Here is a 26,681-nt window from a genome sequence, read left to right as displayed (position 1 = left end):
TTTTCACGTACTTACGGGCAGAATGTGAGGCCACAACCTTTCTTCAGCCTGTTTGCACATCCATAAGCGACACAAGAGGCAACCATCGTCAAACCGTCGGTGTTTACATCCCCACAGCGTTAAATAACGCACGCAAGCCGCAGCGCACGACGGCGTGGAGCGCGCTTCCTGCCTCTGGCAAGATGGCGACGGCCGGCTTCACTCGACGAGCGGCCCCTCCACTCCAGCAAATTCTATGTATCCTCCTTGGTGACGACATGCTGACTGCCTAACTGCTTGCCGCTGCGCTTTCCTCACGTGCAGTGTCGCTTGGCCTTTCGGAAAGATGCCGCTTCTATTAAAAAGTTTTTGACGCTTCAGGAGAAGTATAAGATCATCGCCAAAGCTGCGAAAGGCAGAGAAGAGGCGGATATTGCAGAGGAGTTCGGCATCCCGTGCAGCTCGCTGTCTACAATTATCCAATCGAAACAACAAAATTCTCACGAGAACGAACAAAAATCGCTTCCCCGGTGATTTCGTTATTGAGGGGTTCGACTGTAGTACAATGCACCTTGACAGTTGTAAGGTACAGCTGTTTACTTGTAGTGGTTTTTTCTTGCTATCATTAGGATGTTTTCATGTGTATTATTCTCATGTATTACCTACATCTTCTGCATTTGCAAGATTGTGACAACACCCATTGACAGCACTACGCAAACTGCACATTTTCTCCATCTACAGCAGGAATGGGGAATCGCAAAGACCAAGTTTCATAAATATGCAAGAGCTACACTGCAGTGAGAAAGTAGAAAATGTCCCTTTTAAGTTTGACACTGCATGTCTTGGGCGCAAGGACATTTAATTTATCATCTACCGTGATCCATAAAAGTATTACACTAAAACAAGCAGCAGGTTGTAGCAATCATTCACATCAAAAATCCACCAGGGAAAGAAAATAGTACGGGTCATGAAGTACTTTCTAACGCCACAAACTATGCAACATGAAATCATGGACATCATAAGTAACCATAATGCCAAGATGTTCACAAAGAAATAGTGCTTGCCTCCAAGTTCCAGATATTTCTCATTCTCAGACTGCAGGGCCAGAAGGAACGGTGGAACCTTTTGCTTGGCTTCTAGCAACAAATGTTTCATGTCTAAAAGCACAGATTCATCTGAAAATACAAGTACAAACACAAATGAGAAAACATTCTAGAGAAACAGGAAAGTTTGCTGATCAGGCAAAGGCTCACTGCAAATAAATCATAGTAGTTTGAGCACGAAAACATGAAAACCAAATCAAATACATTTATTTGAGAAGAACAATCTTCAACATCAACCTTAATATATATATTTCAATATTTCTAAACAAAGTGAAATAGAAATGTAGCATAACATCCAGTTATCTTGCAGGAAGAAACTATGGATGATGCACTACGTTCAGTGTGATTACAGAAATGAAGTTCACCAAGGTCACAAGAGGCAACCATCGTCAAACCCGGTGATTTCGTTATTCTGGGCATGTTGGTAGTCCATTTTTAAGAATAGTTTAAGCGCACTAGAGACAATGACACAAAGAAGGAACACACACGCGCACACATAGCACTACTTTCAACAGTTTGTTTTGTGATCCTAACGCTACATGTGTGTGTGCGTGTGTGTGTGTGTGTATACACACACACACACACACACACACCACACACACACACGTAGCGTGTGTATATATATATATATATATATATATATATAACAAAACATGAGCATATCCACTACGCAGGAGTAGCAAAACATTACAAGGCAGCATTTCGGACACCAAGAAAATCAAATTCTTTTTCTGTCAGTGCGATAGACGGCATGCTAATGCACTTGTCACCCATCTTTAAATCTCCCCCGCTTCTATAATCTGAAAAGAGGGGTGACAAAAAACCGTGCTGACAGAAAAAGAATTTGATTTTTTTGGTGTCTGAAATGCTATCTTGTAATGCTTTGTTACTCCTGCGTAGAGGATGTGCTCCTGTTCTGTTATATACAAACTTTGTCCGTAAAGTTCTGAGACTGAGTCCATTAAAAAAAATGCGTTTAACATTGAAATCATTTGTGCAGCACCCCTTCGAAATAGTCTCCCTTGCAGTCTATACACAGCTTCCAACGCTTCTTGATGCCTTGGAAACAGTTGGAAAACGCTTCTTTTGGCAGGGCTGTCAGCTCCTTTGTCGTGGCATCTTGAATGGCTTCCACGCTCCCTATCCAGCGACCTTTTAGGGCTCTCTTCGCACAAAGAAACAGGAAAAAATCGCATGGGGGGGAGGTCAGGCGAGTATGGCGGATGGGGAAGTACAGTAATGCTATGCTTGGCGAGAAATTTTTTCACACTGAGAGCAGTGTGCGGCCTTGCATTATCGTGGAGAAGGCTCCATTGTCCAGGTGCCCATAAGTCAGGGCAATGGCGTGCACCACGCATGTGTTGGAGCACGTGGATATAAAACTCCTAATACACCATCTGCCCTTGTGGAACGAACTCGTGGTGTATGACACCTCTGGCATCGAAAAAAACTATCAGCATCGTCTTTGTTTTGGTCTTCTTTCGCTGCACCTTTCTCAACGCCGGAGAGCTTGTGGACCGCCATTCGGCGCTCTGCCTCTTTGTTTGAGGATCGTATTGAAAACACCACGTTTTTTTCAGCAATGATGCTGTCGATGAATGCAGCATCCTTCTCTGCCAAATCAGTGCTCACTGATGCCCATGTGTCCTTCTGGTTCTGTGTGAGGGAGTGTGGCAAAAGTCTGGCATTCAGCTTTCGTTTCCCCAAGTTGGATTGGATTGGGAAATCTTTATTTGTTTCCCCAAGTTCTCACGCAAAATTTGGTGGCATGTTGTCTTACTAATGTCGAGAGCATCCGATAGCATGTGGACTGTAATGGTGCGGTCTTGCTGTACGATCTCACTGATCCGAGCCACGTTGTTTTCATTCTGTGAGGTTGCAGGGCGCCCCTGCCTTGTGTCGTCTTCCACCGACATTCTCCCCGAAGCAAACCTCTTGTGGCACTCGAAAACTCGCGCCCGTGATAATGTCTCGCTGCTGTAAGTGTCACGAAGGAGTCTGTGTGGCTGTCTCGCCAAGCTTCACAGAGAATTTTATGTTTACACGCTGTTCAAGGTGGACGTCCATCTCTCCACATTCACTCACAGTAGAATGCGCAGACGACTAGTGACAACATATTTTTCTACATGTAGTGCCATCTAGCGGCTGCCATAGCAATTAACATAAATAGCTCAGGTTAGCCCAAAAAGATGGCACTACACATACGCACCAAGATTTGTTTTGGGAAATCATTTCTAGAGAAGGAAATAAATCAGTCTCGAAACTTTACGGACAAAGGTAGTATACACCTGTGTGTAGGGCTAGGATCACAAGATTAACTGTCGAAAGTATCGCTATGTGGGTGCGTGTGTTCCTTCTTGTTGTCATCATCTCTAGTGCACTTTTACTGTTCTCAAAAAAGTGATTACAGAAGCGCATTATAAAGATGCTAATGTGAATGCTAAGCTAGTGGCAACAATGTTGTACAAGATGTTACTGGCATTCCCCAAGAACTTCACGCATTTCGTGAACCAGAACATGGTTAGTCTAGGTGTGGGCCACCATCCACACCCGTGATATTTAGCGGAGTTATTAGGTAAATCCTGAATATCGAATTAGCAATGAACATTGCATAGGATATGCTGCAGTTTTGGATAGACGATGCATGGGAAGGAGTAAACATTTTCTGCCTACTTGGTATGTCTTACGCCCTCACCAGAACAGGAACTGTCCTTCCTAGTACAGTATCAAGCCACCCCTCTCATACGATGTCCACTACTATATCCACGCCTTCAGGGTACAGCAGCTACAGGAGCCAGATCACAGCGGCAGTCAGGTTCGTAACGCCCTGAAGGGTAAAGGAAAACAATGGACCCGGAGAGGCCACTACTAGAAACTGAACCTAGCAACGTTAAACATGTGCACCCTCTCTAGTGAAGCTAGGTTAGCAGAGCTATTTGAGGAGTTAGAAGGCGTTAATAGGGATATTTTTGGCCTTAGTGAAGTTAGGAGAACTGGTGAAGCATACACAATGCTGACTAATGGGCACATACTCGGTTACAGAGGACTCCCTGAGAAACGAGAGCACGGTGTGGGCTTTTTAATCCATAAAGATATTGCGGGCAACATTGAGGAATTTTACAGCACCAATGAAAGAGCAGCAGGCGTTGTGTTAAAACTACACAGGAGATATAAACTGAAAGTAATCGAAGGGTACACTCCAACATCCATCCATGGCAATAAGAAATTAGAACAATTTTATGAGCATGTAGAATTAGCTATGCAAACAGCACAAACCCAGTACACTATAATTATGGGCGACTTCAATGCAAAGGTAGGAATAAAGCAGAAAGGGGAAGAAGCAATCATCATCATCATCATTTATTAACCCTTAAGGACCCTAAACAGGGCATTACATAAGGGGGGGGGGGGGTTACAAGGTTGAAATGAGGCATGGTTGAGCAAATGCCTAGAACAAAAAAAAAAAAACCCAACAGCGCTACAGAAAGTACAATCGGGAATTATGGTATAGATTGTAGGAATAGTAGAGGAGAGATGTTAGTGCAATTCACAGAACAAAATCATCTCCGCATAATGACCACCTTTAAAAAGCATATAAATAGGAAGTGGATATCAAAAAGTCCTATCAGAGAAACAAGGAACAAAATAGATTTCATTATGTGTAGGGATCCAAGCATAGTACAGGATATAGAAGTAGTAAGCAAGATAAAGAGCAGCGACTATAGGATGGTCAGGGCGAAGATAACACACAACCTAATGACAGCCAGAACAAAATTAATCGCTAAAACAGGACAACTTGGATCCAACCAAGTTAAAAGCAGAGGAATTCAGGATTCCAAGTGAGAACAAGTACAATCATTTAGAACAAGACAAAAATGATGACATAGAGTGTATGAACGACACCTTAACTAAAGTAATTACCTAAACAGCACTTGAAATTGGAAGCAAAGCACCAAGACAAGACCGAAGCAAGATCTCTCAAGCTACTAAAATCTTGACCCCGTCCCTACTGAAGACGAGCTGAGTTCATCCACACGGTTTGCACCGCTCCTACCTAAGACGAGCTGGCCTCATCAACGCTGAAAAAGGCATTTGGGGGCGCCGCAATAAGCTACTCCGATTCATTTTGTTGAGTTCTCTTTGGCTTGAACAGATGCTGCAGTAAAAAATTTAAAAACGCACTCGAAGTATGCATTTTGGTCGAGAGAGGACTGGATTTCAGTAACCAGAATTAGAAAATGGTGTCCTCCTCCGCACGTGAGCAGTGAGCTTTGTTGAGAAAAAAAAAGAAAAAAGAAAGGCTTGTTTGCCGAAGTGTTGTGAAATGAAGGGTTTCAGTTCTCTTGCGAGTGTGGCAGCGACTATACAAAGCAGCATATTTTTTCTAAATCGTCGGATTCAGATGACTGCATCTTAATGTATCGGCAGTGGATGGTGATAGACGTAAGCGAAACCCCACCGGCACGTCCAAGGCTTTTTTTCACGGGCTCCCTTGTCCCAGCACATTATTTTATAAATTTTAAAGACACATTTTCTGCACCGAAGACTGGAGACAGCGATGCTACCAAGAACTTCTGGTTTGGAGCAATTTTTGGCAGCCTGGGCAACACGAGACCTGTGAACCGGGGCGCTGTTGTGCAGGAAGGCGACACCTCTTGTCACTAATCCTCGGCGTTTTTCCAAGATGGCTTTACGCATTTTTCAAAGAATGTTGGCGTAGTATTTGCCTGTAACTGTCCTACTGTTTTCATAATATTCAATGAGCAGGATCCCCTTTGGGTCCCAGAAAAGTGTTGCCATCACATTCCTCCCTGAGTGTTGTATCTTGAACTCTTTTGCACCGGATACCTCCATTGCATAGATTGGTGTTCTGTTTCTGGGTCCCAGTGATACAGCCACGTCTCACGCCCAGTCACAAGGCAGGAGAAAAATGATTCTGGGGAGCTTGAATAGAGGTGCAAAAGTTCCCTTGATGAATGAACGTGGTGGTGTGCATCTTGCGCTGAGAGGTTCCGTGGCACCCATCACGCCGAGACCATGAACCAGTGGCGCACCGACGGGGGGGGGGGGGGGGGGGGGGGGGGGGGTCGGGGGTTGTACCCCCCCCTGAGGCCGACCCCCCCCCCCCGTAACTGCCCCGCTGTCCTTCTCACCGGGAGTTCACTTCCAGAGGTGTCCTGAGGTCGACTTTACCTGACTGGCTCTAGAAATGTGTTGTATTCACTCATCTACTCCTAAATTGAAAAAAAAAAACGCAAACCGCATGCTCTATGGCTCTGCGTTCCTAAATTTCCAGGGAAGCAGCTTTCCAATAATAATATCCGGGGTTTAACGTCCCAAAACCACGATATGATTATGAGGGACGCCGTAGTGGAGGGCTCCTGAAATTTTGAACCCCTGGGGTTCTTTACCGTGCACCTAAATCTAAGTACACGGGCCTCAGTCATATTTTCGCCTCCATCGAAAATGCAGCCGCCGCAGCCGGGATTCGATCCCGCGACCTTCGGGTCAGCAGTCGAGCGCCATAACTTATCACTAGACCACCGTGGCGGGGCGCAGCTTTCCAAGAAAAAATATGCTTTCACGGGTTGTCAGCCTGGCCCCTTTTTTATTTTCTTGCCCCTTTGATTACTACAATAGAGCATGCCACGGCAAATATAAGAATGGAATACATCGAGGGACGAGCTCTCATTTCACTCCAGCCACAACCAAAAATATTTCTCAGATACGTCTAAACGACTGTTTTTCGATCGTCAAGAGATGGTACGTCATAATTTTTCTCTCTCATATAAATTTCATCGAATGAGAATTCAATTCGCCCTTGAAACATAACACTCTCGGCCGTGTTTGGATGTTCCCGTAGCCTGAAAATAAAACGCTGCAAAAACACCTACACAAGTCGATATCTTCGGTTTTCTTCAGAACCCCCAAAAATGCGGAATATATTAGTCTTAGACATTAATGCGAAGAGCCGGAACATACTGCAGCACACAACGTGAAAAAACAAAAGAAACTTTCAAAAACACGACGCAAGCTGATAAGTCCAGCAACCCCCCCCCCCTTTTCCAATCAACACCCCCACAGAAATGCATCAGTCTCTACTATCCGAGTAGTGATCGAAACCATCGCTCGCAACGACCGGCCGCCGAAAGAGAAAATTCAAGACACCAGCTGAACCGAGAACCTGAAAGAAAGACGGGAACGACGTCCCCAGTTTTGCAAGAGATCGCAACCCCATAGCCGAAGATTCCGAGGACGCGGACAGCCGAATCAATTTTCCTTAAACTACAGTTTTCGCAGTTGAAACCAACTACCGGAAATGAATCTTGACATATGTTAACGACCCAAACAACGTGAACCGCGCTCAATGTAACCTACCCCTTGTGTACAGCACACAAAAAAAAAGAAAGAAAAAGAGAGAGAGAGAGAGGCATCTGCGTACCCACTTCGACGCGTCCGTCTAAAAAGCTCCCCACCCCCTTCACTGTTCAACTCATGCCTTCCGGTCAAGCCCTTGCACTGCTCTGTTCTTTTGCCGACAAGCACCGCCGCCGCCTGAAGCACCCTGTCATACTCGCCTAACAAAAGAAGCCCTCTTCATGTGCTTCCCTTCCTCAAACTCCGAAGAGGGAACCGCACGGTTTCTGAAACGCGGGACAATGCTCACTCAAATTTTAAAGATAAGAAGGCGTCGGCGGCATCTGATCCATCCTCCAAGCTTCGACGCACGTGTTTTCCATTTTCTTCAGGGCTGCTGGTGAATGGTACCGTCTGTCGCGTAATGGCTGCAACGGAGTGGTCGCGCACTTTTTTCTGAACCTCGTTGACAGCGGACGAACGAGACGTGTTAGTGCGGCGAGAAGAAAGGCCACCTCGCAAGCGGCTCGTTCATCAAAGCGACCGCGAACCCACGGAGGCTGCGTAGCACGAGCACACAACGAGTTTAAGCACATTGAGTGCTTCCTGCATTTCTGAGCAACCCTTGGAGCAACTAGTGTGTGCGTCGCCAGCCATTGTCGCAGCATCGCACGCACACAGTGACTCTAAGCATGCCATGCGGAGTCTGGCCGTTGCAAAGATGGGAGGAGCAAGAAGCCGTGGCAGAAGGAGTAAATGTTTTTAAAGACGTCTGGTAAGAAAAAAGGAACCTTGGGAAAGTGCGGAAGGTCTGTTGGGGTGGCACGTTTCCTTTTCTTTTTCTCAGTAAACGTCTCTCACCCATTCTTTTTACCACTTCTTTTTTTGCATGTACATCGGACGGAAACTACAACGTTTGATGTGCACACATGCGTGCACGTTCAGTTTGCTTGCTAGAACTTGTGGCCGTGTTTGCTGCGTGAATCTGTGTTGGCAATGACCTACCTCGCCGAAGCCCTCTCTCGAAGCGCCAGTCATCCTCACTCACTACCCAAAAAGGATTTCGTGTTCATATTCAAGCGACGCAGCAACAACACCGGAATGCCCGATTACGTCCATAGAGGAACCGGTAACTCAGCAGATATCGTCGTCTCATGTGTCCATTGACCAGTCAATTTTTACTAAGGATGGTTCAGCCGCCGAACCTATATGCGCCGGAGTGACCTGGGAATCTACGCTGGAAAGTCAGTAAGTGTGGTTATAACGCAGTTTATCCGTGAGCTGAGAATTGTACTGTACGTGTGCTGCATTGAACTGTACATGCTATTTATAATCAATACTATGTAGTTTATAAGTAATATTTATGGCGCGCTTTGAAATTTATCGTTTGGCGAGACTCCAAGGAAGCGTAGGAAATTATCAGCTGCAGCGTTTTTTAAGAGTTGAAGTTGCCATGCATGCGGGCTTGTTCGTATGGCATTTTCTTATTACTACACTGGTAGTGCAAATACACGGGACACAAGAAACGCACACGAAAACACACACACGGCGCTGGGTGTCTTCATGTGCCTTTCTTGCGTCCCGTTTGTATGCACTACCTACCATAGTAATAAAGTTTTAACATCATTGCGCGACCGCCAGCCAGCCGACATGTCGGTTCAATTTGTAGTTTATTTTCTATGTGCACAGCTGCTCCACTGAACAGTTTTTTGGCCTTGTCAAGTTATTTCAAGACCTTTCTGTAAAACGCTGAACAATCATCATCATATAATTCATGTTATTATTATTATTATTATTATTATTTGGTATTTTATTTGTTGTCGCATTACTCCAGCTGAAGCAAGGAAATGTCGTATTATGCAATGTGCTTGCCCCCCCCCCCCTGCCCCGCACTCCTGTAATCTTGTCAGAAGTTCAACACCCCCCTGAGAGAAATCATGGGTGCGCTAGTGCCATGAACATACCCAAAACATCGTGGATAATAGTGAAAACACTGCCATAAGAAATGTACAGTTCTCCAGCAACTTCGGACACTTTGATTCGGCGAATATTCATAATAAGGGCCTCTGCAGAGGCTGAATTGTCTAAATCGGCTGAAGTAGTCGGCCGTCCTGACCTTGGGCCGTTTTCCACGTGTACACGGCCACGCTTAAAACTCATTGAACCACCGAGTCACTGTAGCACAGGAAGGACCTTCACTGCCATACACACATTTTTACCATCCTACTGTGGATTTATTTGGCGGAACTTCCTTCTTTGCAAAAAAATTTGACAACACTCCGGTACTCGAGCTTGAAATCGTGGGAGGACGCCATGTTTGACTGACTGATGCAGACCAAGTAACTAACTGGAAGGCTTGATATTCAGACCTTGCTAGGCTACAGACATCACCTAAACAAAAAGGAAAGGATATCACTGTCACATATTTGGTTATAGCCGAGTTGCAAAACTTTTTGATCTCCCCTTGTAGTTTTGCACCGCTTACATGATTGGCGCACCGATCACAGAGGCAGTGCAAAGCAACGATGTCATGTGATGATGTCATCATGTGATGTCACGATGCACAACGTCACGATGACGTCACAAGTTTTGGCGATGCAGAGAGAAAGCGAGGCGGCCGTCTCCGTTGCACAGAGGGTGTATGCGATAGCATCACCTCGTGTGCGACACCTCTCGTCAAACAGGGAGGAAACGTCTTGCCCGTCTTTTATAAGGAGTGTGAAGGGACGCCAGGGAGGCGGGGGGCTGTGACGCTCGAAGGGCGCAGTCGCTGGAGCGCACGCTATCTCGAGGCGTCAGGAGACGGCTCATAAACTTGCTGTGCTCTCGACGCTTACTTCGTGTCAAGAGAAATGACAGCATGAAAAGCACTTCGGTTCCTAGAGCGGCCATGTTCCCTTAAACCAGCGTTTTGTTGACCTATTGACCCTGGAAAGCGAGGGGTGGACAAGTAACATGGCGTACCCGCTTCACAGTGGGCCTTCCGACGCCAGGGCCGTCAGCGACGAGCCCGCTACTGACAGCTACGCATATTAAAACCGAATTTCGGCTGCTCCGACCAGGAGGCATGCTTTTATTAATGGGATGGCATTTTTAAAGAAGCAAGCAAGAAATTCGAATTGGGACCCTAGCAGTCATGAGCTGGAAAGGGCAGAACCTGTTACGGGGTATTTACCGCAAGAGCGATTACAAACCCAGATGAGCTGGTGGAAGGAATTACGAAAAAGCTCTTCTGGATGATCTTGAATGAACACGAAGCACGGAAAATTCGATATTGTTCCATATATCTATTGCAAGCATTAGCAGATTTCATTCCGCGATGTCCAGAAACATAAGGGAGACATTTTAGCGGTACGCGTGTAGTTAGTACTGAACACTGCTTTAATTACGTACCGTGCAACGCTTGAGGCGAGCTACCGGCAGCGTTTCTGGAACAGACGTCATCCACTGATGAATAGGCGCCACAATTTCTCGCTACCGATAGACCTAGACATAACGAGCCTCTGCAGAGAGCGCGTTTTGCCGTCGAGACGACTTGCACAACAGAAGCTACGCTGGCATTGTACATGGCATCGTGGCTTGCCCGGTACGCACGTGTGAGCGCTTTTATTCAGCGGAATAATTGGTGGTCTGTGGTTTTAACTTTGGTGGCCCCATGATCAAGCTGCATGCACATGTTTTGACGCACTGGCGGTGCGATTGCCGGTGATAGACGCCATCAAACCCGAGCCTCTGGCGCAGTTTGGCGCAAGTTAGGGCACTTTCCGTCGTGTAGTGCTGTGAAGCCAATCCCCTGCTTATATTCAAAATAATATTTCGCTTTTATCTTGCAAATAAAGTGGCTTTAAATAGTTTTTTTAGTTGTTTCAACACATGCAGAATCAGATATACGAATTAAAAAAAATCGGTATTTTTGTATCGCTCTTGGCCAAAAAACTCTGTAGGGAAAGGGTTAATAAAAAATAGACAACAGACTAAGCCTGAACTGTTGGGCAAATTGGTGTGACATTTCTAGGATCAAGAGTGAAAAATTTGTCGATGAACTTGAACTGGTACAGCGCATTACGGGGAAAGAAAAAATGGCCGAGCAGACCGACACAAGAGGACAAACAGTATGATGAACCAACTCGCCCAATCTTCGACACTTGTCGATGAAAAACTACAAGGACGAAAGGGACACAGGAGTGACAGGAAAGACGTTCTACTTGCAAATTAGTTTGATAGGCACGAAGAATCCCCTGGACAAGAACTGCGCATCCGCAAGAACTAGTGCGCCTCTTACAAAAACGTGCAAACCAAAAGGAAAACACAAAAAAAGGGAAAAAAGTATGATTCGATCTAGAGAACAAATTACATCATGAAGTGAACTAAACAAGATGTTCATTGATGTGCTCGACTGAAGCCATTTTGGCGCAGCTTCTGGAGCAGCTAAACATTCGGTTTGGAGCAGCATAACCTTTTAGAGCAGCTACCAAGCCCAAGTTTTAAAACGCAAATATTTGTCTCTAAGCTGGAGTAGTTGTGTCACATGTTTAACAAAATCGATTTATGCACAGACATGCACAAATACATGCATGTTTATTAGAATACCCCGAAAGATGAAATTAAGTTACTGCTCTTCGTTTCTCTGCGGACAGCCCTAAATTTCTTTAGTCCTGTGACCTCAGGCCACCTAGTATTTTCCCAGGATCCACTTCGTATTTGTAAAGAAATATGAATTTCACTGATGCTTTAGTTAAAGTACTGGAAGTGCAAGATGTGTAAGTTTTCCATGCATTTTGTTTACTATCCAGAAGAAATATTTTCATGGCATTTGTGCTTACAGAAAAATCTAGGCCTTCGCTGCATGGTGAAGTGCCTGCCTGCTGTTGTGCTTTATGAAGAGAGTTGTTGGGATCCTGGTTCATGGACGGTTAATGAAATACGGGGTTTAATAATTGCTCCTTTGTGTCAGAAATTTAAATTGTGCTCCATGAAACCTGTGGTAATGGGAGACTGTATTTAACTTCAACAAGTTCTCACACACAAACTGTTGCTGCGGTCGAGAAACATTACCAATACCAGGACATTGGGACACTACACTTTCTCAGCAAAATCCCACAGTCCACTGCAGCGTGTGGAATTGTTGATAAAATCTGGTGATTGTATGGTGAGACATGATTAAGCACTCTAGACAAACTTTTATGGAAGCATATTACAACAAAGATTACTACATTTTTTTATAAAACACGCTAACTATAACAAAATGGTATATTCAAGTACTACACGTACTGCTCACAGTAATTAATGGAATCAATAAAGTAGTAGACTCTTGTCTAAAAACTTGTAATTGCACCAAGTAATACTTTTCTCTAGCTTGATCCACAACTGTTAGAAGTTATATAACTGAACTTAATTATGCAATCTCGCAGTATGGTCTAGCAGTAGTATAAAACTTTAAATACGCAGTATAGGCCAACTGGAATTGTTTGGCAGGGTTGCGCCTAGCAACTACTTCAACTACGTAGCACTCGCAAGTATGCTACAATGACCCATCGAAATTACAATGTTAACCTAAGTATGGTTTGCAAGCGCATCAAGTCTTCCTTTTCTCCAAAAGATCACAAGAATGATGTCTTGGCGCACGCTCGGTGCAAATTATGAGATTTTGGAAAATGTAGCAAGATGTAAGTTTCACTTCTTGGCACAGTTTGGCGCAGCTATCACATCACTGCATGTTACGTAAGCATCTGCAGATGGTTCGTTTTGACAATGATTTGGATCCTAGTGTGAAGATGGTGTAAGTTATGAACAGAAATATAAAAACAGGATGTGACAGCACCCAAAGTCATCAAGAAATCCCTGAAAGATCTGCAGAAGGCAGACTGGTACACGTATCTCCAGTTGCCTAAATACTGCCTGCCTCAGTGCACGATCAGTGCACCATCAGTGCTACTAACGGGAAAGAAAAGGCGTATAAACAATCCATAAACAAAAAAAATGGATAATGAGGGAGCATTGCAATGGCTGTTTACTGCTATAAAACTGTGAAAAACTATCAATAAACTTTCAGTTGCTGGTCCAGCAGTGTGTCGTCTTTCTTCCTGGGTCAGTGCATTTGGCTGGAAACCCGCCTCACAATGTGCGACCAACTAGCTCAGACAAGCACTACAATTAAAACTCGATTTAACAATACTCGATCTAACGAAGGAATTCCCATTCCTCGGTCAGTGCCAATAGGGTTCAATGTCGCCATCAAGTCGAAGTAACAAAGCTACCATCACACTAAACCCGATTTAACGAAGCTTTTTCAGGAATAAATGAGTAAAATATGCAGAGATTTCTTTCGAATTTTGACACAGACGGGTTTTTCTTCTGGCGTGTGCTGTAACGCTATCGTGTTAAAATACACAGCCGCTCTGGTGATGACCCTAGTTTTATTTTGATGGTGCTGCACACCATGCCCATGCACAGAACAACGGACTCTAGAGTCGGTAGTGCTTTTACCTACCAATGAGTGCTAAGGGCAGTGGTGGTTTGTTGCCTTTCTAAATGCTCTCACAGGAACATGGTGGTTGCTTTCATTATTTAATGATTTATGCGACAGATGGCACTGATCGTCTCCTTGCTTCTTTCTTGCTCTGCCTGCTTGCACAACCCCTGCATTTGTACTCCCTGTCTTTGCATATTGGCAGTAGCTTCACATGACTGTCCACCTCACCTGTGTGGTCCAGACATGGGAAGCTCCATGTCAAGGCTGCCGTCACGGACTTTTAACACGTGCAGCTGTGCGTTAGTGGCAAAGAAAATGCTGCAGTTGCTTCCGGTGTCGCTACGTTACAATTTTAGATTTATAAGGACTGAAACATCCCTATCTCAATTTTACGAACTACCTCATTTAACGAAATAATTTGGGTGCAGTCACCACTTCGTTAAATCGAGTTTCAACTGTATTCTTAAGTTGTTATCGTATGCACTCGACAAAGGGCCGCACTCATGTAAGGGCCGCTCCCCCCAACTTGGCAGTCCAAATTTTGAAAAAAAAAATCTCGCCAGCAAACGGCAGCGTCGCTGCATCTCACGCACGGGACATTCCGCGGGAACCACCAGATGGCAATAGCTGTCCTGCGGCTTCATCACGCAGCACTATCCGTTTCATATACGGCTTCGTCATGCAGCGCTATCAGTGCCGTCCATGGCATTTCCAATGGACGGCACTGAGGACGAATGGATTTATGAATGGATGACCCGAGCAGCGATGCCGATGAAGACATCTGGCGAGGATGTACGCAGCTAGAAGCCAGATATCCCTTCATTAGGTATACAGTTGAACCCGTTTATAACGAACTCGAAAGTGTCGCGAAAAGTGGTCGTTATATCAGTAGTTCGTTGTATATGGATTCGCCCTTAAAAACGTGCGCTTAGCGGCCAAGCCTTTTTTTTTTTCTTTGCACTTTTATTAAAGTGCTAACAAGTCCTTCGGTGACAAGCTAAGCCTTTTCGCGTCGCCCGCTGCGTGCTCACGGGTGAATTAACCGCCTTTGCAATGAGCTGACACCATTTCACCGAAGCGCGGTACCGCGACGTGGAGCCGATCATCCCTGGCTAGTTGCGTGCAGCGCGTCGCCTACTCGGCTCGCGGAGTCACTGCCGGGCCGCTTGCTGTATGCCGTATGCGCGCGTTTGTACGTTCTTCGTGCTTGCTTCACTCCGGACCGTCGGGTGTGGCGACTAGCCTCTTCGTTCAACGCGGCGAAAACAAGCATTTTGCAAGCAACGCGCACTCGACGTCTCCGCGATGCTCTCGCGGCCCTACACGACGATGCGCGGCGCACTTGAGTTGTCACGTAGTCAAACACGCAGTATACGCTCACTGTCAGTGCATCGACGTTTCTCGGTGCCCGCGCCGCTCAACAACAGCGAGCTACTTTCGTTTCTACAAAGCGACGCGCACTTGCGGTCTCGCACGACGCGGAGGCGGCGAACTTGCGAACAGCAGGCAGCATGGCGCGCTCGTACCGCCGCGCAGCCGAGCGGATATATCTACAGATGACTGGTTGTCGGCTATAAGTCATAACGGCACGTTCATCGGCGGCCGCCACCTCGCCTTCGCTCTTTTCTGATGCTTATCCGCGAAAGCATCGCCGCAATCGCGCGGAAGTCGTAATCACCGATCGACCGGTCTCTGCCGTTACCGAAAAGACGGACGACCTTTTGCGGCACATTGTGGCGTCGACGAGTTTAGGGACGCAGTGAACCTTTTTGCGATGGAAAGTTATCGCGGTTATCACTTCTTGCATTTATGCCTTCTTGCGTTCCAAGGCATTGTTTGGTTCATCGCAGGCGGTCGTAGCTGCAGAGAACGGCGTCAGGATAGGGTACCGTGCGAAAGCTGACCGCAAGGCTTCATGCTGCCTACTATTTTTTTTCTCTTCCTCACTGCCATTCTGCCACTGAAGAAACGCCTGGAAAGTGAGCGACCTCGCTCGCAGCGTCCGAAATCTGCGTGCGCTGCTCGCCGATCTGGGATATCTTAGTCGCGAGCACCGTGGTCGCGAGTTAACTGGAGCGGGGCACGCGCGAGCGCGCTCCCCTGTCACGCTTTAGAAGGAATGTTTTAACTTTTTTTCGCTTCGTATGCGCCATATTTTTACCGCGACCGTGTCTGAAGTGTTCGTTGTAAAAGTAGGTGGCTTTGAAAAATGTTCACTATATGTGGACGCAGCATCAATAGAGAGTTTTAGCTAGTTACGGAAATACGGTACGCAAATACGCTACCGTATGACGGTACCGCTCCTCCTTTTCAGGTCGTCGACCTTTTGCCCGTGAAGGCACCCCAACACCACAAAAGCTTTTTCAAAATTTACTGTGGGGTTGTCACGGCTTATTGTTGCCTGTCAGCCCACGCATTGTTAACGAGACACCTGCCGTATGGGGTACGCATTGTCACTGGAACGGGGAGCGGCAAAAGCACAACCAGCGGGAAAGAAGGAACGCTACCGCACTGCCTTACCGTATTTGCGTACCGTATTTCCGTAACTTGCTAAAACTCTCTAATGGTTAGCATAGGAAAATCGTAAGTGCACCGAAATATGGTCGTTATAACCGATGGATCGTTATATGTGGGATCGTTATATGTGGGTTCGACTGTATATGGCACGATTAAATAGGTTTTTCCATACATGGATCGAAAATTGAACAAAAATTTCACACTTCCGTGGAAGGGCCGCACCCCATCAAAATCGCAGAAAAAAGTGTGGCCTTTACACGAGTGTATACGGTAGTTCCAGCATCCTTCTAATCACTTTATCACTTTCTTACTCATTCTCGATTGTTCCTGTTGGCTGGAATTCTACTATGCAACCACAGTGTGTCGTCCTTTGGATAGCCCATGGTGAATTAATATTCTGAACTCACTGGATGACTCTGCAGGAATTGTAAATAGGACAATGGCCCATGCCGAGATTAATTACGCCACTAGTTCGCCTTGCAATCTATGCCATTCACTGGAATGCCAAGAACATGTGATACGGCTTGTTGCTGCTTGCTTAGCTTGTAAAATAACTCATGCTTTGATAGGGTGCAGCGCTCACGATGTCTTCATCTTGAGCGCTGCCTTGGAGTGTGTGGCCTTACAGCAGGGACTCCAAGGCCACGGTGGCAACATCTGATTTTTATTGCACAAACCAGCTGCCGAAAATTGTCTGTAGCAATTACATTTGCTCATTCCTGTGACAGCACGGTGGAGGCAAGCTTCTCTTTATTATTGGAGTGTACAGAAGGCTGAAACAATGTGATTTTGCGGGTAGAGTTGTACTGAATCATTGGTTTGTACCAGCTAGCCCTACTGCTCTCCTCTTCTGGTTTGAGTCAAAATTTTTACAAAAGCAAAGCCTGCTCGCAATGTGAGATTCTTCATAGTACTAATTGTGTATGCTAAATGAGGGATACAGGATGGCACGTAAGAAGAGAACACAGAGAAAGATGGTGTGGTGTCCTGTTTCCCATGTACACGCATTTAACAAACAATTACTACGAAGAACCAACTAGCCCGTCAACAAAATTTTTTTTATATATGTATAGGTGCCTCCACTAAAATGTAACAAGTTGCTCAGATTTTGTCAAATCCTAATTCCAGTGTGAAGTATAATGACCACACGCAAAATTTATTGAAACCATTTTTTTCCCTCAATAGCCGTGCCTTGTTTTCAATCAAGATTATTATTGTGGAGGACCTGCTTTACGGTTTAATAGGTGCCCACAATAATGAGGCTGCATTGTAAAGAAAAAAAAAGCAAGCCACACGTTTTACTGTCAGCACTCCTTCAAAGGAACCCTGAAGCAGTTTTGATGATTTTCGCAAATTCATTGAGCCAATAGAGTAATTTCTTTGGGTTGTTAACAAACAAATCTAAGCACTCTGCATAAAGTGCGCAATTTTTATTGTAAGAGAACAAGATGCAGCGATGCTTCCATGACCATGCTCTACTACTACTTGCGTGAAAAGTTTTTCATAGACAAAGTATATATATGTCTCACCTTGATAATAAATTCAGTTGGAAGTTTGTGCCTGTCCTCGTCTGTTTTGTCCTTTGTCTAAGAAAATTTTTTCACGCAAGAAGTAGTAGAGCATAGAGTACCAACTAGCTTGAACACACACCTTGTTATTCTATGACCAACACAGTGACCCCGAGGAAGGGACCGAATCGGTCCCGAAATGTCGGGCTCTCTTCAAACTGTGGCTGGAGCCCATTTTAACTTCCTAAGTCTTCTACCCAGCCAGACAGATTTCTGTCAAAATGTTTACATTTAAGGTTTTAAATATGCACATCGCTATAGAAGGCAGCGGTGTTGCCAATTTAAGTTTTCAGCTGCGTCTGCCCATGGCACCTTGCATAGGTGAGCAAGGTCACACAGGCAACAGATTTAATTCGTTGTCCCACTGACGTCACAAGAAATTTTACAACTTAATTGTGAACAAATGTTGCTCATAACAGTTGGAACATTTTATAATTGGTTGAACTACAGCTGGTTCATAGCCAAGTTAATTTTCTACAAAACTTGCACGCTACATTCAAGCACAAGAAAAATGAATTCCAAGTTGAATTTAAACAGAGCAGAGAAAACAAAGATTCAAGGAAGAATGACACACACACAACAGTTGTGATTAAGCACTTGTGTGTGTCTTTGTTTAGTGCTGTTCAAATTCAAGATGAACCAATACCAACTCGCCCAAGTTACCGTCTTATTGAACTCCAACTGATGCCACAACAATGCAGGTGCAGCAAATGCAACAGGAAGAGAGGAATGCCATACCACAAGACTTGTTGATGAAGGTTGTTGCGATTCCCACTCGACCAGAACGTCCAGTACGGCCAATGCGGTGCACTGAAAGCAAATGTTGAATACCGCAGTTCAGAAATAAATCAACCTATTTCAAGTTCGACAATGAAAAGCCTGACACAGTTTATTCACAGATATTGGTTAATCTGCACAGTTTTGGAAAACTACTTGTGCCCATTGTTTAGCCAGTATCATTACCATATTTTCCAGTGTACAAGTCACAGGTATTTTAAAATTTTTTCGGCAAGCCTTATACAATGACATTTAAAAGCTAGTTTTTCTCCAATAACTATGCGAGATATACAGCACAACAGCATTTGTGTGAATGAAAAGACCTGTCTTCTTTTTAACATCACAACAGCATAGTATGTCAGCTCATACAGCTTGAGCAGTATACAATATGGCAGTAACGGTTGACTGCCTGGATGATGGCAACATGAAATTTTGAAGACTGTACAATGAGACAAGATAAATTGGGTGATGCTCACATGCACCATGCAAGAACTCAATTCATCTGGTTCATGATGTATGCTGTGCCTGCATTGTGCTGCAACATCCAGCCTCCAATGTGACAGTAATGTTTAAATATAATGTGCCACCACATGCACAGTCAAAAACAGTAACTAGGCAGGTTCGTAAAAGGAGAAAAGGAGAAGTTTCCTCCTGAAGTTAGACCAACATAAGTCGCCAGGGCCACCAATATCCACACTGTAAGCGAAACTTTTTGCAAAGGTTGCACAAGAGTAAATTATGTGTAGGCCAAAAAGCCACATGCAAGAATTGAAACATGCAACTGGGATGTGTGCTTCTATTTAAACTCGCAAAGATTGGAAAGGTAATGTCTGACGACTTGCAGTCTTCAAATGAAGCATACACAGTAACACTATGGGTGTGGTGTGCCGCCCAGAGGCAGTGTAGAAATGTGAGTCAACAGCTGCCTCTATGCCATCTTTTTTTGGTTAGCACAGAGCGCAAAGCCATGCTTAGGCATTGTGGTATATCTGCTCATCTGAGCAGCACTTTCAGGCACGGAAGGCATGCCTTCTGTCAAGAAGAGTGCTTGGTCGAATGCATACAGTGTGCATGAGAATTCATAGATGAAGTTTGGCTGTGCTACAATTTTTAAGTTGGTACTGCCACATGATGACAGGCTGCAATTGCAGACTGCATCACCGTATGTGATATGCATAATGTGCATCAACTCGTAACCATGGGCCATGAAACTAAAAAAGAGCTGCTACAACAGTACTTCTTGTTGCTTTGCTCTGCATCTCCCTCATCACTCTAACATGCGCCTTGCTGTTTACTGCCTTGCTTGTCTGTGGGATTTTCTGCCAATTTTCGAGGGGGGGATGAGCAGTAAGCTCGAGTGGCATTCAATACATCCCATGGGAAGTCTGCATTATAGCCAGTCCTGTGCCATAAATAGTTATGTCTGAGCAAAATATCTGAGAGGACAAGAGTTTCAATGAATTGAGTGGAACGTGCTTCTCCCCTGCATTTCACAGGGACTCTGACTGCATGAGTTAGAGCGACTGAGCATGCCAAACCAGAAAGCTGTTTAACCATAGAGCAACATGCATCAGCAATTTTAAATGCGAAGCATTTCTTAGCAAACTTCTGCGACTTTGAGCATACCTACCTACCTACGTACCCATTCATCCACGTCATGCTGAGCCAAGCCATGCTCAGGATGGATGGATGGATGGATCCATCCATCCATCCATCCGCCTATCACTTTGTGCTCTCCTGGCCGTTTTGTCAATGTGACGCATACCAAAATTGGTATGGCACAACATGACTGTATGACGAACATAAACGATAGGTCATAACATGAAAATCTTGACACGCGTATCATGAACAGCATGATTTACATGCCACAGTCTTGGTGCTCCTGCGGCCGTTTTGTTAAATTGATATATACCAAAATTGGTATGACGTGACAAGATTGTATGACAAACATAAGTGACGGGTCCTATCATGCAAATCATGACACACATGTCATGTACACCATGATTTACATGACATGGTCTCAGGGTACTTGCGGCCGTTCAATTATATAGATATATACCAAAATTGGTACGACGAAGCATTTCTGTAAGGCAAACATAAATGACAGGTGGTAACGTGAAAATCACGACATGCATGTCATTTACGCTATGACATACATGCCCCGCTCAAGGTGCGCTCGCGGCCGTTTGATACACACCAAAATTGGTATTGCGTGTCGTGACTGTACGAGGAGCATAAATTACAGGTGGTAACATCACAATCATGATATGAATTTCATGTGCAGCGTGATTTACATGCCACGCTCATGGTGTGCTTGTGGCCGGTTTGCTAGCTTGGTATATCCCAAAACTGGTATTTGGTGACGTGACTGTATGATGAATATAAATGACAGATGGTAACATGACAATCATGACATGCCTGTCGTGTAGGGCATGATTTACATGCCACGCTCATGGTCTGCTCGCGGCTGTTTCGCTAGCTTGACATACACCAACATTGGTATCGTGTACCGTAAGTGTATGATGAACACAAATGGCAGGTGGTAACATGACAATCGTGACATGAATTTCATATAAAGCATGATTTACATGCCACGCTCATGGTGTGCTTGCGGCCAGTTCACAAGCTTGGTATACCCCAAAACTGGTGTTTGGTGACCTGACTGTATGACGAATATAAATGACAGGTGATAACAGGAAAATCATGACATGCATGTCGTGTAGGGCATGATTTACACGCCACGCACATGGGCTGCTCATGGCCGTTTCGCTAGCTAGACATACACCAACACTGGTATGGCGCAACGTGACTGTAAGATGAGCACAAACGACAGGTGGTAACATGACAATCATGACATGCATGTCATGTACGGCATGATTTACATGACGCTGTCTTGGTGCGCTTCCGGCCGTTTTGTTAATTGCAGTGATGCTACCGAGGACTTCTGATTTGGAGCAATTTTTGGAGCAGCAAAATTTCCGTTTTGGAGCACTTTGGAGCAGGAAAAATTTTCATCTTGGAGCACTTTGGAGCAGATAATTTTGCATCTGGGAGCACTCTGGAGCAGCAAATTTTACATCCTGGAGTGCACTACAGAAGCCTATTGCATTCAAGCACCTGAAAATTATTATGGGGCTCTTATGAAGGCTAGAAATATTTGGAATCATTGCAATTGTCACAAAAGAAATCATCTCAGGAGAACTCCATACTTCACTCGCTAATGAAAAATAGAGAGAGAAATAGATTAAAAGGAAGAGGCAGGGAGGTTAACCTGGTGCGAGTGACCGGTTTGCTACCCTGCACAGGGGTGGGGATATAGGGGTCGGAAAGAGGACAGAGAGAGGAAGAGAAAATAAAAACAAAGCAAAAAATGCACACATGCACACACATGCAGGACGTCCTATCAGAGCCGTTGCGATAGACCGGTTGAACGCAGAAAGCGCATTAGCGCCTGCACAGCCTTCTTCTGTGATGTTAAGTCCTGTCGGTGGCGCAGGATTCTTTCTTCCGAAAGAGTTCGGTCGTCCAGTTTATCAAGCGCGTTGCAAAGCGACTGTCTTTGCGAACAGTACTGTGGACAGTCGCACAGAATATGCTCAATTGTTTCATCACTTCCGCAGTGGTCACAAGCTGCGGTGTCGGCCATTCCTATGCGGAACGCGTACGCGTAGGTAAATGCGAAACCCAACCATAACCTGCAAAAAATAAGGACTCATGCAGCTGAGTGTTCTGGATTAACCTCTTCGGCGATTATTTTCGACACTAGCAAATAAACAGAATACCGGATAAATAAAATTGCAATTTATGAAATAAAACTCTAAATACATCTATGTGGTTATCAGCAGACGTGGTAGACAAACTCTGTGATGTACAGCAGTGCCTCAATGCCAAAGAGCCACACTGTCCCTAATGCATTCCCCTAAGAAAACTCCAAGGCGAAAGCCAGGTTCTTTTTCTGCTCGATCGACGGGTTGATTCTCCCCGTCCCTCTCTGCAAGCTTTCTGCACTTCACATGGTTTTGCACTGCCTCCTTGATCGGTGCACCGGTCACGGAAGCAGTGTAAAGCGACGATGTTATGTGATTACATCATCACGTGACATCACGATATATGACGCCATGTTGGCGTCACAAGTTTTGACGATGTATGACGTGATGACGACGACATCACATGATTATTTTTTACATCAATCGAACGCCGCCGACGGTCAATTTTCGTGTTTGATAAAGCATCTAAGGCTTTCGCATTATTATTGCGTATTGAAAGTTAACAGCCTGGCCGTTAACAACCTGGCCTTACATACCAAACTGTCTTGCACCATGTCACCTTTGTGCCATGCGCGAAACGGCTTCGCTTATCATCCACTTCACAGCTCCTCAATTTTTTTAAAATTTTTATTGTGATAGCAATTATATGGACACTCTAGGCGGATTTTTACTGTCGCTGTTGCCGTAATCTTCCGTATAAAGTCTAAATTAATAACATCACCACGCGCATTCTAGCTGCGGGTAAAAGCTCGCGAGCGCTGGTGACGAACGCGGCTGAAGTGGAGATTAAACTAGCCGGCCGTCTGTCTCTGTCGCACGGAGAGCGTATGAGATATCTTCCCGATTGCGGGCCTGCCGTCGATTGCTCATCAAACATAGAGGAAACGCCCCGCCCGTCTTTCGTAAGGAGCATGAAGGGATGCCAGGGGAGCAGAGGGAGGGGGGGGGGACAACCGCATCGTTCGAAAGGCACTGTCGCTTGCGCGCGCGCTATCTTGAGGCATCAGGAGACGGCTCGTAAACTTGCTGTGCTCTCAACGCTTACTTTGCGTTTAGAGAACTCAGAGCACGAAAACGCTTCGGTTCCTGGAGCGGCCATATCCCCTTAAACCAGCGTTTTGTTGAGTTACGCGAGATCGGATCCAAAAGAGTTAGCTGCTAGCCTTACTTCGTTTAACAATACAATTTGTTGATATCGCATTCATTGCTTCGCCCTTAAGCGAAACTGAGTTTTTTTAACCGTCAGCTATTGACCCTCGAACGCGAGGGGCGGACGTATAACATGGCGCAGCCGCTTCACTGTGGGCCGTCAGCGACGGGCCCGCTACAGCTGCGCATTTGCGGCTGCTCCGACCAGGAGATATGCTTTTATTAATCAGATGACATTTTTAAAAAAGCAAGCAAAAAATTCGAATTGGAACCCTAGCTCGTGAGCTCGAAAGGGCAGGGCCTTTTAGGGGGTATTTACCGCAGAGTGATTACAAACTCGGATCTGCTGGTGGAAGTAATTATGAAAAAGCTCTTCTGGATGAAGATCCATGGATAAAGTATATCTGAGGAAAAGTGTCAACGCGTTCCCACCGTTCGCGTGCTCTTCCATAAACGCGAAGCAAGGAAAATCCGATATTGTTCCATATCTACTGCTAGCGATCCCAGATTTCATTCCGCGATGTCCAGAAACAGAAGTGACTGACATTTTAGCGGCACGCATGTAGTTTTTACAGAACATTGCTTTCCTTACGTGCCGTGCGACGCTTGAAACGAGCTATCAGCAGCCTTTCGGGAACAGACGACGTCCGCCGATGAATCGCCATCGCAACTTTCAAGCTACCGATAGGCCTAGACGTCACGAGCCTCTGCGGAGAGCGCATTTTGCTGTAGAACCGACTTGCAGAACAGAAGCTGCGTCGGCACCGTGCATGGCATTGTGGCTTACTCGGGACGCACGCGCGAGCGCTATTTATTCAGCGGAATAATTCTTGGTCCATGGTTGCGACTTTGGCAGCCCCAAAATCAAGCTGCACATGTTCTGACGCGCCGGCGGTGCGATTGCCGGTGATAGGCGCAGTTTGGCGCAATTTTCGTCGATATTATCAGGATGGCGCAGTAAATACAATTTGGCGCACTTTGGCGCAGTTGGCGCAGGAGTGGAATCACTGTAATTGGATAAACACCAAAATTGCTATGGCATGACATGAGTGCGTGACGAACATAAATGACAGGTTATGCATTGGATATACCAGAACATATGTTTCATTGTATTAAATATTGTACATGCATGAATGCATGACAAACATGCAATACAGTGAACTTGATGTCATGACATGAGTGCCTTCATTTGCCTCGGAAAGACAAACAATGCGATGTATGCAGCTCTTTGCTGGCTGCTTCACATTACATCGATTCCCACAGTGCGTGGTATTTGCCGGATTTTTTCAAATGTATCCCCCTCGGGCACACACTGAAGAGGCTGAATGTACAGCTATGTTGGAACTGAGACCCCAGATTCATTCCATGCCAAATGTCCCAGACAGTGTGTATAACCCTCTCCAATTCTATTGTAAAAAACTGTGGACAGTCAGTTTAGTGCACTATTTGGCCTTGTGAAATACTTATGGAAGAAAAAATTTTTGTCTTACAATGTTTTGAAGTTGTCGTGGTGAGCGAAACCCAGGCTGCCGAAAAATGCTCTCAAAAATACAATACCATGGCCATAAACTGGTTGAGAGCATGAATACAAGCTTTTTTTTTTAGTGCAGTACGTTTTAATACATAAAAATAATCTTAATAACAAAAACGATGGTTTAAAAATAGTACCGACTCAGAATTCAATATTGACTTTATTTTTGAGCCACTGCTACCAAAGCAATTTGACACAGTGAAGTGTGTTTGGCGAGCGTGCTCAGCACCGAGTGTGTTTTCCAGCAAGTGTCGCTAAGCATTCCCGTGTGACAGCTTGTAAATGACCCCACCGGTGAAGTGCAATTGTTCAAAGTGCACTTAAGCAGTGATGTGATTGACTGAAGCTGTTTTGGAGCAGGTTTTTGGAGCAGCAAAAAGTGCGTTTTGGAGCAGGTAAAAGGGCTTTTGGAGCAGCCAAAAACGCGTTTGGGAGCAGGGAAAACAGCTTTTGGATCAGCTAAAAGCTCACTGCCAAGGGGAAAAACGAACCGTGTCAAGCAAAACAGTCAAATAAGGAGGAACTGTTTTGAAATAAAAAGTTCTGTCCAATAATGGCTGTTTGCATAACACCATTGGTTCACCTAACAGCCCCGTAAGCGTAAACATTGGACAAGGGTGTCAATGCAGGCTGCCATTGGCGTTGCGGTCTTATAATGGCTTAGAGTGGCCAAACTAGCAATGCAGGTAGGGTTTCCCAACTACAGCAGAATTTCGGTGATACGAATCTGAAGGGGGAACGACAATATTCATATCGCCCAAAATTTGGTATCATCAAAAAACTAGCATGACCTGTTTTCAAACTACGATATATGCACAAAACATAACTTCTGTCAAAAGAACTCACGTATGCCTTTCTGGGACAAACGTGAACGGACAAATAAGGGACGGCGCAGCTGGCTGCCGCGAAAGCGCGTGTCAAAGCTTCGCATGAGGCCAACTGAAAACTAAGTGAAGTCCACTCAACCATAGTGACAAGCGAAGATCGACACGAAAGCCGAAAGGCTTCGTGCCAGGAGCGTAGGCAGAAATTTTTGTCTGAGGGGGAGGGGGTCGGCACCTCCTTGATTTGAAGTGGGGGCCGGGCAGGCAGATGTGGTCAAGTGTCAGTTTGGGCTCTGTATGCCATAGCAAAAAAAAAAAAAAAATTCGGCCGGGGGGGGGGGGGGGGGTGCGCCCCTCCTGGCTACACCACTGCTTCGTGTCTTTTTCTACGACTATATAGCCTTTAATCTACCGCTGCGTTAGCCGCGTACCTTCGGAGCTCGTAGTCGCTATCGATGATCGCGTTGATAGCGACCGTGGTTTCGTGCGCGGCGGTTGCGGCAAACGGTAGTTCCGTTTTCAATCCGCCTGCGCTGGCTGTGCACGTGCCTTCAACACTACGTTCTGCGTCGCCTGTATCGCTATCTATAATCGCATCTGCCGCTGTTTTCTCCGCGGCGTTTGCGGGAAGCAGCGC

The 26,681-nt window shown here is 45.4% G+C and overlaps 1 protein-coding gene across 1 annotated transcript in view; it reads right to left on the bottom strand.

Annotated features, from left to right (window-relative positions):
* Positions 1-26,681, bottom strand: part of LOC119379426 (ATP-dependent RNA helicase abstrakt) — a 263,231-nt gene that overhangs the window by 13,195 nt on the left and 223,355 nt on the right. The window contains exons 14-15 of the mRNA XM_037648739.2: positions 18,735-18,806; positions 1,044-1,154 (exon numbers count right to left, since the gene is read on the bottom strand). Coding sequence (XP_037504667.1) covers positions 1,044-1,154; positions 18,735-18,806 — 183 coding nt within the window. The remainder of the gene's footprint in view (positions 1-1,043; positions 1,155-18,734; positions 18,807-26,681) is intronic.

This window comes from Rhipicephalus sanguineus, chromosome 1 (genome assembly GCF_013339695.2).
Source record: "Rhipicephalus sanguineus isolate Rsan-2018 chromosome 1, BIME_Rsan_1.4, whole genome shotgun sequence".
NCBI lineage: Eukaryota > Metazoa > Arthropoda > Arachnida > Ixodida > Ixodidae > Rhipicephalus > Rhipicephalus sanguineus.
The sequence above is the reverse complement of the archived record's forward strand: the minus strand, read 5'-3'. Positions and strand labels throughout refer to the sequence as shown.